Source organism: Mustela nivalis (assembly GCF_964662115.1).
Source record: "Mustela nivalis genome assembly, chromosome: 10".
NCBI classification, from domain to species: domain Eukaryota; kingdom Metazoa; phylum Chordata; class Mammalia; order Carnivora; family Mustelidae; genus Mustela; species Mustela nivalis.
Window position 1 is genome coordinate 7,523,582 of NC_139029.1, and position 11,918 is coordinate 7,535,499.

At 59.7% G+C, this 11,918-nt stretch overlaps 1 protein-coding gene across 1 annotated transcript in view; it reads left to right on the plus strand.

Moving 5' to 3' along the window:
• The window catches only part of DISP3 (dispatched RND transporter family member 3), a 48,907-nt gene extending 40,400 nt beyond the window's left edge, over window positions 1-8,507 (plus strand). Inside the window, exons 14-21 of the mRNA XM_082686320.1 lie at window positions 626-756; window positions 832-1,004; window positions 1,985-2,111; window positions 2,683-2,828; window positions 4,700-4,859; window positions 5,410-5,523; window positions 6,005-6,171; window positions 6,800-8,507. Of these exons, the coding sequence (XP_082542446.1) occupies window positions 626-756; window positions 832-1,004; window positions 1,985-2,111; window positions 2,683-2,828; window positions 4,700-4,859; window positions 5,410-5,523; window positions 6,005-6,171; window positions 6,800-7,162 (1,381 nt within the window). The 3' untranslated portion in view covers window positions 7,163-8,507. The remainder of the gene's footprint in view (window positions 1-625; window positions 757-831; window positions 1,005-1,984; window positions 2,112-2,682; window positions 2,829-4,699; window positions 4,860-5,409; window positions 5,524-6,004; window positions 6,172-6,799) is intronic.
• Window positions 8,508-11,918: the final 3,411 nt, after the last annotated feature.

Consider the following 11,918-nt stretch of genomic DNA (forward strand, 5'->3'; position numbering starts at 1 on the left):
GGAAGGTGACCAAGACGGGCTCACTGGGCCCTTCCAGTCCAGGGTACCTGGGCTCAGGGGGTAGGGGTCCCTCTGCCCATCCTCCCCTGAGCCCGGGACTGGGCTTACTTTGCATATATACAATAGCAAATGGGATCCGGCTGCCTGGACGAGCTTAGAACTTTCTAGAAAGAACCTTGAGCTATGTCAGGTCCAGTGGTGAACAAGCTAACCACGGAACACTTGCTTCACACAAAATCTTGAGGCTCAGTAATTGTTCCCATTAAAGCAGGGGGTGCTTGGGAGCAGGGAACTGCCAGGCTGGCCTGGACCCCTCTGCGATCTCTTGCACCCCCTGGAGGATAGTTTGGAAACTCCTGGTCTCCACCCTCCTGGCCAGGGGTGGGGAAACCCACACAGAGCAGGAGGCTGCTGAGCAGGAGCCCCTGGCAGAGGGGGGACCAGGAGTGACCTCCACATCCCAGCCCCCAACCTGAGACTACATCCTCGTGCTGGGGGGTGGGGACCCGAATCCGTCCCCGCATTCTTCCTGTCCTTGTGCACAGCCACACACGGCTGTGCTGGCCGCACCTCCCAGGCACCTCCTGGCCTTCCCGGCCTCAGCCAGGCTCCTTTGCCTCCGCAGGAAAGTGTACTTTGCTCAGTCCCACAAGCCTCCTTTCCACGGGCGCGTGTGCGCGGCGCCTCCCGGCTGCCTGCTCAGCTCCAGCCCCGACGGCCCGACCAAAGGCTTCTTCTACGTGCCCAGTGAGAAAGGTACATGCGGGGAGGCTTGTGGGGCCTCGGGAGGCTGGGCCCCGCCTTCGCATACAGATGTGACTCCCTCTGCAGTGCCCAAGGCCCGCCTCTCGGCCACCTTCGGCTTCAACCCCTGCGTGAACACGGGCTGCGGGAAGCCAGCCGTGCGGCCGCTGGTGGACACAGGGGCCATGGTCTTCGTGGTCTTTGGCATTATTGGCATCAACCGCACACGGCAGGTGGACAACCACGTCATCGGAGACCCGGTACATGGGCCTACTTTGGGCAGATGTCAAGGGGCCAGATCGCACCAGATGTGCAAACAAACGCCAGCCCGGGCGGCCACTGGCCCAGCTCCCCACACATCCTCTTGCTCCTCTGACCGCTCCTGAGGCCCTGACAGGACCACCACGGGCCCTCAGGGGTGGTTTCTCTTGAGGAGCGATCAGGGCGGGGCTCTCAGAATCACCCAGGAATCTGGGTACATTGTGGGCCTGGGCTGGTTGCCCTTCACCGTGAGGGGTTAGAAAGGAGGTAAGGGAGATGCAGGTGTGTAAACTGCCCCCCACCCCCCTCCCTGCAGGAGGCCGCTCCCTGTACCCACAGCCCCTGCTCTGTGCCTGACTGCAGGGCCCTCCCCTCTGTGTAGGCTCCTCGCCCTGTAGATGTCTGTGCCCTGCGCTGGGCTCTTGGGCTTTGGAAGGGGGAGAAACTGCTGGACCCATGGGGTCTGTGTGACACGGATGGGTGCTGAGTGTGTGTGGGAAGGACCGTGGGTGTGACAAGGTCAGAGCTCCTGCCTTGAGAAGTCAGTCTGGCTGGGTAGACAGGATTTCAGACCCGGAGTAGTTCGGGAGCCAGGATAGTCCGGATCTGTGTGCTCTGTCCCGACCGCGAGTCCCCCAGGTGTTCAGAGGAGGGTGGGAGGCGGGGAGGACACAAAGCAGTCGAGGGAGGACGGAGATTTGGCTGTGCGGAGCAGCGAGAGACAGGAGGAAGCCCAGGGTAAGAGCTTGTGAGTCAAAGCAGGGCTGAGCCTAGGGGTCTGTGCTGGGAGCAGAAGGTGCTGGTCGGAGCAGGACAGAGCAGTCTCGGGCAGGGGGCTCAGGCAACCATGCAGAGACTCCAGTCTGATGTCTGCGATGGTGGCCGGGGGCTGGGGAGGTTCTTCCCCTTGGGGTGGGGCTCAGGACCGAGTTCCCAACTCATTGAGCGGCCCGTGCCCACTTGTGTCTCCTTGGGAAAGGGCAGTGTCGTCTATGACAGCAGCTTTGATCTCTTCAAAGAAATTGGGCACCTGTGTCGCCTCTGCAAGGCCATCGCGGGGAACTCGGAGCTGGTGAAGCCAGGCGGGGCCCAGTGTCTGCCCTCAGGTGTGTGGGGGAGCCATTTGCCAGAGGGAGGACACCCCGGGGAGGCCGCGCTGCCCCTCCCAGGGCGGGCCGTCGCGAGGACCTCCGTGCCTGGCAGGGGTCCGGCAGACACACGTCCTTGCTTGAGTTTGTGTCCCTACTGGGGCGAGGGGCAGGGGGTGAGACTTCTAGAGCCAAATCGTGCCCCGACACGGATTGGTGTGGAGGTACATGAGTGTGCGGGATGTGTGCCGTGTGTGGGGGCACACCTGCCAGAGTGGCTTTTCCCAACCAGGGCTGGGGTGGACGCCACTAACCCGGGCGAGGTCATGCCAGGGCTCTGCTGAAGGAGACCCAAGGTGTCCTTTTCCACCCCAGCGGCAAATGACTGTTGCAGATCACCTAAGCGCCCACTGCCCCTGGTGACCGACACATGTTAAGGCCAGGGGGTTGGGGGGGAGGGCAGGGCCCCTCCTACGTGCCCTCCCAGCAGGTGCACACGTGCCCTGGGTGGGGCGGGGTGGGGAGGGGAAGGGACGTGCTCCCAGGGTCCCCAGCCCCACCGCCTCTCTCCCCCCCTTCCTCCCTACAGGCTACAGCACCTCGTCCTTCCTGCAGATGCTGCATCCTGAGTGCAAGGAGCTACCCGAGCCCAACCTGCTCCCGGGGCAGCTGTCTCACGGGGCGGTGGGCGTCAAGGAGGGCCGGGTGCAGTGGATCTCCATGGCCTTCGAGTCGGTGAGCTCTCCTCTCAGCGCCCGGCCCAGATCTGAGAGGCGGCTCTATGGAGGGGGGGATACTGCAGCCCAGAGAGCTGAAGTGACTCCCCTTGGCTCCCATGGTTATAGGTGTCAACATCAAGTGTGAAGCCAGCCGTCTGACCACAGGGCACTGCCCTTTCTACCATGCAGACTGCTCCCCCCATGCCAGGGCCTGTGTTGCTTTGTCGCCTCTGGGGTGGAGAGCCCTGGCGAAAGTTCAGAACGCTCCCCTCTGCTGCTCCGGGACGCTGGGCGCTGGGCCACAGTCCTGGGTGCTGGGCCGCCTCCAAGAAGCTTGGAAGCCAGGGGACCCGCCATCCGCACCCCTCACTGCCTCCTCCCTCATACTGACACTGCCTGGACTCGGCCCAAGGAGGGAGGCCCACATGCGCACGTGTGCGCACACATACACACGCGCACACACACACACACACACACACACAAGCACGCCTGACCTGGGCCTCTGCAGGCCCCATGGCCATGGTGCTTGGCTCCAGAGGCTTGCCGAGCCTGCCGCTGCTGCCCGTGTGCTGAGACCCGGGGTCCAGTCCCAGCCCTGATGCTGGAGCGCTCTGTGTCTCCTTGTGCCAATCACGGCTCCCCACCGGCCTCCAAGGCCTCCTCTGAAGCTCAGGGTGGGATGTCCCTCCCCGCTGTCTGGCAGGCCCGGGAAGCAGCAGGGCCATCACCTAGAGATGCGGGGAATGAAAACCAGGCCTCGTGCTCTGGCCTGGGGCCCTGCTTTCCTTGCCGCACCCAGCCCCAGAGCCCCTCCCAGTCCTCCTCCACGGGAGCCCCAGGCTCATGTAGACACCACTTCAAAGCCCCAGGCAGTTTTAAAAATTGTGGTAAAATATGCATTGTAAAATTGACCATCTTAACCATTTTGGAAGAATGGTTCAGTAACACTTAGGATATTTACACTGTGATGCAACGAGTTCCACCATCCGCCTCTGGAATTCGGTCCCGAGAGACACCAGCTCCCTCCCGCCCCTCCCCCAGCCCTTGCACCCACTGTTCTACGAAGTGTCTCTGGGAACCTGGCTTCTCTGCGCCCCCGAGGTAACCAGAATTGACAGCACTGGTCTTTCTGTGTCTGGCTTATCTCATTCAGCGTAACGGTCCCCAAGTTCACCCACGTCTGACCTATGTCAGAATCTTTTCAGAGGCTGAGGCCCTAGACAGTTTGAGAGAGGACAGAACCCCTCTCGGGCTTGGCCATACCACAGAGTGTCGCTTCCAAGCCGACCCCACCAACGCTCAGACACACACATGTGCACGGACACACTGTAACGTGGTGTGCTTGGGGAGAGCAGAAGTGGGTGTGGGAGCAGGCGAAGGTCCAGGAGAAGGCTGAGTGCCTGTCCTCCCGCGGAACAGCTCTGCGGAGCTCGGGGCTAGAGACGGGCAGGACGCTGGGCCGTGACAACAGCTCTGATGGGGAAGCACCGAGGCCTGGCAGAGCCCAGCAGAGGCCTGTCTCAGGGCTTCCAGGAAGGCTTCCTGGAGGAGATAGAGCCCATGAGAGGCTTGAAGGATGCTGGGAGTTGGCTGTGCGGGCAGAAGGAATGTGTGCACAAGCTGGGGCGTGAGAGCTTGGGGGCTCTGGGAGCTGCCACTGGTTCTGTTAGGAAGGGACGGGGACTTTGGTGGCATCAGAACTTGCTGCCCTTGTAAGGCTCACACATGCACCCAGAGGCTGGTGCGAGATAATCCCGGACTGGGGCACTGTCCGTGTGCAGGTGCCCAAGGGCCGGCTGCACCTGCCACAGGGCGTACCAGCCATTACATGGGAAGTGTGAGTGTACACTGCCCCCTACCCATCTCACTGGCTCATGTGCCCCACAGACCACGTACAAGGGCAAGTCCTCCTTCCAGACATACTCGGACTACCTGCGCTGGGAAAGCTTCCTGCAGCAGCAGCTACAGACCTTCCCCGAGGGCTCAGCCCTGCGCCGAGGATTCCAGACGTGTGAGCACTGGAAACAGATCTTCATGGAGATCATAGGCAAGCGGCAGCCCAGCCCCTCACCCCCTAACTGCCCAGGTCTGAAGCGGCGGCGGATGGTAGCAGGTTACCTGGGGCAGGGAGGGCTGGGTGTGGCCTGTCTGAATTGCGCACTTCTCATCTTCTCCAGCCTGGCCAAGAGCCCCAGGGCAACTGGAATGGCCCAGTGGCCAGGAGCCCCAATCAGAGGCTGGAGTGTTGGTCACCTGCTCAGGGGCATCTAGCCGCATTCTTTAATTTGGTCACCTGAACAGTGACAATGATCACCATTGTGGCAGCTCTCTGGTCCCTTCCTGGGACCACATCCTGTGCCGAGGGCCTGACCGTGTTCTTTAAACCCCAGAGGAGGCCTGTGGGGTGTACTCCTGTCGCTCGGTGTTACAGATGAGGCTCAGGGAGGTCCTGTGGCTTACCCAGAGTGACATGACCAGCTCTGACGGTGGCCATCTCTGGGATCCCAGCAACCTCTGAACCATGGAGGGGCAGTGGGGGGTACTTACAGGTGCCCCCCTTGAAGCCCAGCTGAGGACCCTCTTCTCTTGCCCTCCAGGGGTACAGAGTGCCCTGTACGGCTTGGCCCTGTCCTTGCTCATCTGCGTGGCTGCAGTGGCCGTGTTTACCACCCACGTGCTCCTCCTTTTGCCCGTGCTCCTGAGCATCCTGGGTATGTGGGCCAGGGGGATGGGGGAGGCTAATAGGCAGGCATCAGGCTCTTGGAGCCAGGAGTGGGCAGGAATCCCGAAGGTGGCCTCAGGCCAGCAGGTTCCTCTCCATCCTGAACTGTCACATGTCCTTAATTGAAGGTTTCCCAGCCACCCCTACATCCACTCCAGGCAGAAAGACCCCATGCGATGGTCGCTCCCAGGACTGTCCCGGACCAGCCTGTGTGCTCCCTGAAGGGACCCGGATGTCGCCAGGCGGTAGCTCCTGGCCCAGTGACCTGTTGCTGCACCTGTCCTTCCCCCAGAACCCCCACTTCTCTCTGACCCTGGCCCTCCTGGTCCCTCCTGTCACCAGAGGTGGGGGCTCCACTCTAGGCTCTGCCACCTCCCCCAGGGACCCTCTGAGTCCACCCAGTGCCCCTCTAGACTGCGTGGGTAAAGCTGGGTCCAAGCCGCCTGCCCACCATCCCTTGCCCCCTGCAGGCATCGTCTGCCTCGTGGTGACCATCATGTACTGGAGCGGCTGGGAGATGGGGGCCGTGGAAGCCATCTCCCTGTCCATCCTCGTCGGCTCGTCCGTGGACTACTGCGTCCATCTGGTGGAGGGCTACTTGCTGGCCGGAGAGAACTTGCCCCCCCACCAGGCTGAGGTGAGCGCCCTGCCGGCCTGACCCCAGGGTGTCCCCCGAGGCCAGCTAGACACCCCGGTGCCCAACTCCCAACCAGCCTGTTCCGCTAATGAGCACAGGGTCTCCCTGCTTCCCTCAGTCCAAGTCTCCTTCTCCAGCCTGGGGAACGGGGTGGCCCGTTCTAGTCGTGACTCTGAAGCCACCCACCACCCCCCCACACGTCTGTGGCTTAGTGAGAACGCGCTCATCTACTCAGCACCAGCTCCGGGTCTTTTCAAGGGCTTTGTTTTCTCCTAATTTGGAGTTGTGGTGGTGTGGAAATGTTCATAAATACCTACATTAAGTCAGTTATGGTTTTAGCTGCCTTGGGTCCAAAGAAAGAAATCCGTTCCCCTCAGGGCCTCTGAGGACCTACTACACACCCCAGCAGCAGCCCGGTTGTCCCAGTAACCACTAAGCACCTGCCTGTACACCCTCGTCAGGGAACCAGGTCATCTTCCCACCAAGCCCGGGGAGCAGGGGCCGTCCCTGGCCCCGTCTCTGGAAGCAGAGCTGGGGCCGTCCGGAAACAGGCCGGCCCCAAGCAGGGAGGGACCCCCCGGGCGCGTCGGGTCCCTGGCCCCAGCTTTTGCCCTCTCTTTGCACCCAGGACGCCCACTCGCAGCGCCAGTGGCGGACCCTGGAGGCCGTGCGGCACGTGGGAGTAGCCATCGTATCCAGCGCCCTGACCACGGTCATCGCCACGGTGCCCCTCTTCTTCTGCATCATCGCCCCATTTGCCAAGTTCGGCAAGATCGTCGCGCTCAACACGGGGGTGTCCATCCTCTACACGCTCACGGTCAGCACGGCCCTGCTCGGCATCATGGCACCCGGCTCCTTCACCCGGACCAGGACTTCCTTCCTCAAAGCCCTGGGCGCCGTGCTCCTGGCAGGGGCCCTGGGACTGGCTGCCTGCCTCGTGCTCCTCCGGAGCGGCTATAAGATCCCCCTGCCCGCCGGGGCCTCCCTATAGCCCTGGCACTTGGGTCCTGACCAGCGCACCTTTTGTCCGGCGGGTGTGGAACGAGGTACTTGTTCTGACCCCAGAGGCACGTTATTTCCCGGCTCGGCTCTAACTAGTTCTGTTCCCAGGCCTGGGCCGAGAAAGGCACCCCATCGCTCAGTGTGGGAGCGGACGCCTGCCCGCGTGGCCCGCACTGCCTTCATGCCGGCACCCGGCCAGAGCTGGGTGGGAACCGGCCGCCACCCCCCTCGTGCTGGGCGGCCAGCAGCTGTGTCAGGTACCCCCTGACAGCCCAAGAGCCCAGCCCCGCTCCGTGCCGGCTCACCACAGGGACCTCCCCCTTGTACTGCCTCAGTGCTGACGACAGCTCTCCCACGGGGCTGTTACAGGGCCTCCATTCTACAGATGTGAACACTGAGGCTCCAGGAGACAAATTGATTGACATGTAGAAGGCTCGGTGGCAGAGCCCAACTGCCTCCTGAGCCCTGTGCCTTGGTCGGAGAATTTGCAGGAAGAGCACAGTGGGTTCAAGGGCAGGGGCCTTGCACCCCTCTCCCCCTTCTTCCCCTCCCCCCCAGCTTCGTGGAGGCCAACGCCGGGTGGTCCTATGGTCCCTCCCAGGCCTTTTGGTCCTGGCCAGAGAGCACAAGAGACTGGCCTGGGTTCTGCATGTCCTACCCCTGGCCCGGCCTCAACGGGCTCCTTCTCCCCAGGGGTGCTGTGGGGCCCCCAACACAGCCTTCCTCACTGATCCAAGCCCCCACCTCCCCGACTCGACTCTGGGGGTTGGAATTGGGGGAGGCAGTCCCTGGGTCGGGGGCTGGCTGTGCCTGCCACCAGCTGACAGCAGATGGTTCCTATTCAAGTGAAATGGCACTGCGGACGGCCGCCATTAACACGAGCGTCGTAAACGTCACGGGCTGCGCGTTCTTCCCGTTGTAGTAACGAGTGCTCACAGGCTGCGCGGCCAGAGCCCAGCACGGGGGTGGGGGTGGGGGCTGAAGGGACATGGAGGTGGGTGGAGGGTGCCAGACTCCCCAGGGACCGAGGCCCCACAGTGCTCTGCGGGCCCAGGTTGAGGTTGGGGGCCTCAGTAGCACTGTGGGAATGGGGCTCCGTAGATGAACCTTCTTTTTTTTTTTTTTTTTGAAGATTTCGTTTATTTATTAGACAGAAATCACAGGCAGAGAGGGGGGCCAGGCTTCCTGCTGAGCAGAGAGACCGATGCAGGGCTGGATCCCAGGATGCTGGGATCATGACCTGAGCCAAAGGCAGACGCTTAACCCACTGAGCCATTCAGGCGCCCCAGTGAACCTTCTTTTAAGGAGCTTGTCTGGCTTGTCAGTTGGGGCTCTTTTTTTTTTTAAGATTTTATTTATTTGAGAGAGAGAGAGAGAGGAGTGGGGGAAGGGGCAGCAGGAGAAGCAGGCAGGGAGCCTGTTGCCCCGTGAGTGTTAGGAAGCCGGACACAAACAGCTGGAACTGAGTCCTGAGTGACCTTCGGGTTAGCTCATCTGGTCATCTGGAAATATTATCTGGGAGCTGCGTCTACAAGGCAGAGGTGTAACAACGTGTCCCCACCCAGTGCCTGCCTGGGACCAAGTGGGGACTCAGTATTTGTCTGGGGAATAGCCGACTTTGGAGCCACCATCTATGGTGAAGCCAGACCCCAAGTAATTCATGGTTCTACTTACTGTGCCAGATGTTCTTCTCAGGATTTGTACCTGTCTGCTGGGGCTGCCAGAACTAAAATGCCACCACTGGGGAGGGTGGGGGGCTGCTTAAACAACAGATTTATTCTCTCCGTTCTGGAAGCTGGACGTCCAAACTCAAGGTGTTGGCTGGGTGGTTCCTCCTAGAGGTTCCGAAGGAGAATCAGTTCCAGGCATTTCTCTTGGTCCCTGCTGGTTGTGGGCAGTTCTTGGAGTTTCTGGGCTTGTGGAAACACATTACTTTCATCTCTGCCTCCATCTTCACGTGGCCATCTTTTCTCTGTGATGTTCACGTCCCCTTCCCTCTACAAGAACTGGTGGTATCAGGTCAGGGTCTACCTCAGTGGCTCCACTCGATCACCTGCAAAGACCCTGTCTCCTAGTAAGCTCACATTCATGGGTACCAGGGTTAGGACCTCAGTGTATCTCTGGGGGGACACATTTCAGCCCTGAACCAGTAGGGGTCAACATGTGTCAGCTCATTTCGTGAGCCCTACCGAGCGTATGCTATCATACCCATTTTAGAGATGGGGAAGCCAAGGCTCTCTAAGAGATTGACTTGGCTGGGTCACACAGCTGGTAGCGGTGGAGCCAGATTTTGACCCTAGACAATCTGCCCTAAGGTGTACTCAGCCTTTAAAGGTATACAACCTCGGGGAGAATTGTAGCAAAGTCTGACGATGGGAACATTCAAGGAAGGTTGGTGGTCAAATCAAGAGGCCTGTTCTTAGAAAAGCTGGGATGGAACCCCTTGAATGTGTATAATACTTCACCCTTAAGTACTCTCCCATCAACCTTCGGTGAAACCCGAGCCCTCGGAGGCCCAGCAAAGAGCAGAGGATCGGGCAGGTGGAGCTCGGGACCACACAGCCCTGAAGGGGCTTCTCAGGGGTTCAGGCCGGTGATCCCAGGGCTCCTTCCAGTGATTGGTGCTGTGGGAGGAACAGGCAAGCTTGTGGGAGGAGTTCAGGTGGGAAGGGTGACAGGGAGGCAGCTGGCAAGGTGACAAGGCATCCCAGAGGCTCTCGGAGAAGGGACTGTCCTGGCCAATAACCTCTCCAACAACCTAGTTTTCCTGGGGATGCAGAGTCGTTTGCATCTCATTTGCACACAGTCCAAATAATGCCCGTTTGTAAAGAATACCCCACTTAGCCCGCTTCCTTTTAAGAAGCTGCTCCACTTCCTTCCCCTTGACCTTTGCTTTCTTCCAGAGTGTTGCGGAGGGTCGTGAGCAGGTAGGCCTTGGTGTCACTGTCCCCTCCCCCCAGGTGACTAGGGCTGCCCGGCCCACGTACAACTCTGGTGCCCCTCACAGCTCTCTGCAGAGAGAGCTGCTCATCTCTCAGATGAGCTCCCGGGGCCCCGAGAGGGGAAGGCAGCTTTGGGCAGTACCAGGCTGCTGCCCCACCCCGCCCCCTGAGGGTGACATTCTCAACTTTGGATCTTAATTTCCTCATCAAAACTGACCTGTCCTGGTCCTTCAGGCCCTGTGTCTGTCCAGCTCCTGGGATGTGATGTTCTCCCTCCCAAGGGCTGGGGGAAGAACTTGGGTGACTCTTTGGGGCCACACCTTCGGCTGTCTACTTGCCTACAGATAAATCCCCCTTTCTCTTGCTTGTGAATATTGACACTGAGTCCCAGAAGCACTAACTCCCATGAGAAGAAACTTGACCTTCCTTTGCTACTGATGCACAGCTCACGGTCTTAATGGGCTTTTGCCAAGCGTTAATGAGAAGCCCTTCATTAGCTTGGGCACAGCAGTTAGCCTGGGGTCTGCGAGGAGGTGCAGGCATTCAGCAGGCCAAGGAGGGCCACAGGATACAAGGGGAGCCCAGGGGAGAGAGACCCCTCTCACCTCCAAAAGTTCCCCAAGCCCCTGCTTCTCTCCCTCCTTCTCTTGGAGGCCAGGAGGTACGAATGAGAGCCAGCTTTTTTGGAGCACCTGCTGTGTCCTGGGTCCTATCCATGCATTTTTGGGAATCCTCGCTGCATTCCTCAGAAGGGAATGTTTCTGTTTCTATCACTGCTAAGGGAAATTGAGGCTCAGAGACACGAAGTAACTGGCCTGAGCTCACACAGCTTGCGAAAGTTAGAGCCAGGCTTCCCATCCAGGGCTGTTGACTCCTAAGTACATGCTCTGTGTCCCCTACAGCCTCCCAGCATGCACCACATTTGACTCCAGGGACAGCTGGCCAGCTTCCAACAGCTGCTTGCCCATCTGTGTGCTGCCCTGAGAGAAGGGAGCACCCGATCTGGAGTTGAGAGTCCAGTGTCCAAGTCTTAGCTCCAGCCCTACCCAGGTGACCTTGAACAAGCCACTGAACATTTATTTAATCTGGGAAATGGGGCAGGGAACAGAATGACACCCAGAGCTCTGATCTGTTCTCTGCTATGCTGGCAGAATTTGAGTCTCCTGAAATCAAGCTGCCCTGTGCCCACCACCGGTGACCGTCCCCTGAGTCTTGTTCTCATTGTTGTTCACACCTCATAAGCAGAAGAATCCACATTGCAGCTGTGCGTCCATGTGTTCCACAACTTGGTTACTGAGCACCTACTATGTGCCAGGCATCGTTCCAGGCCTCAGTGATACAGGGAATGCAAACGCAGACCCAGACCCCGATCTCATTGACCTTACTGTTGAGGTGGGGAAAAGAACTTTCATAGAAGAACCCCTCAAACATAAAAACACAAACCCGAGGGCAGTGAGGGAGAGGAGTGAGGCATAGGGGCACAAAGCCATGAAGTCGGGGCTGGCAGAGGGTCCCTGGAGAAGGATGAGGACCACTTTCCTTGCCTCTGGGGCGCTGATCCCACCAGACACGGGCCTTCTGGAGCCAAAAGGACAGCTTACTGCAGGCTGATGTGAAGGCATAAAAGAAGGGATTCATTGGACCTTAGAGGGACTAAGGCCAGAGCCTTCTTGGGGCACCAGACACAAAAGGGACAACACACTGGCCCAGGAGAGAACATCTGGTTCAAAGGGACACACACAACCCACCAGCTGAATCGAAAGAGAGTCGAGCAAAGCACATGGAGTGTCCTGTGCACAGGGC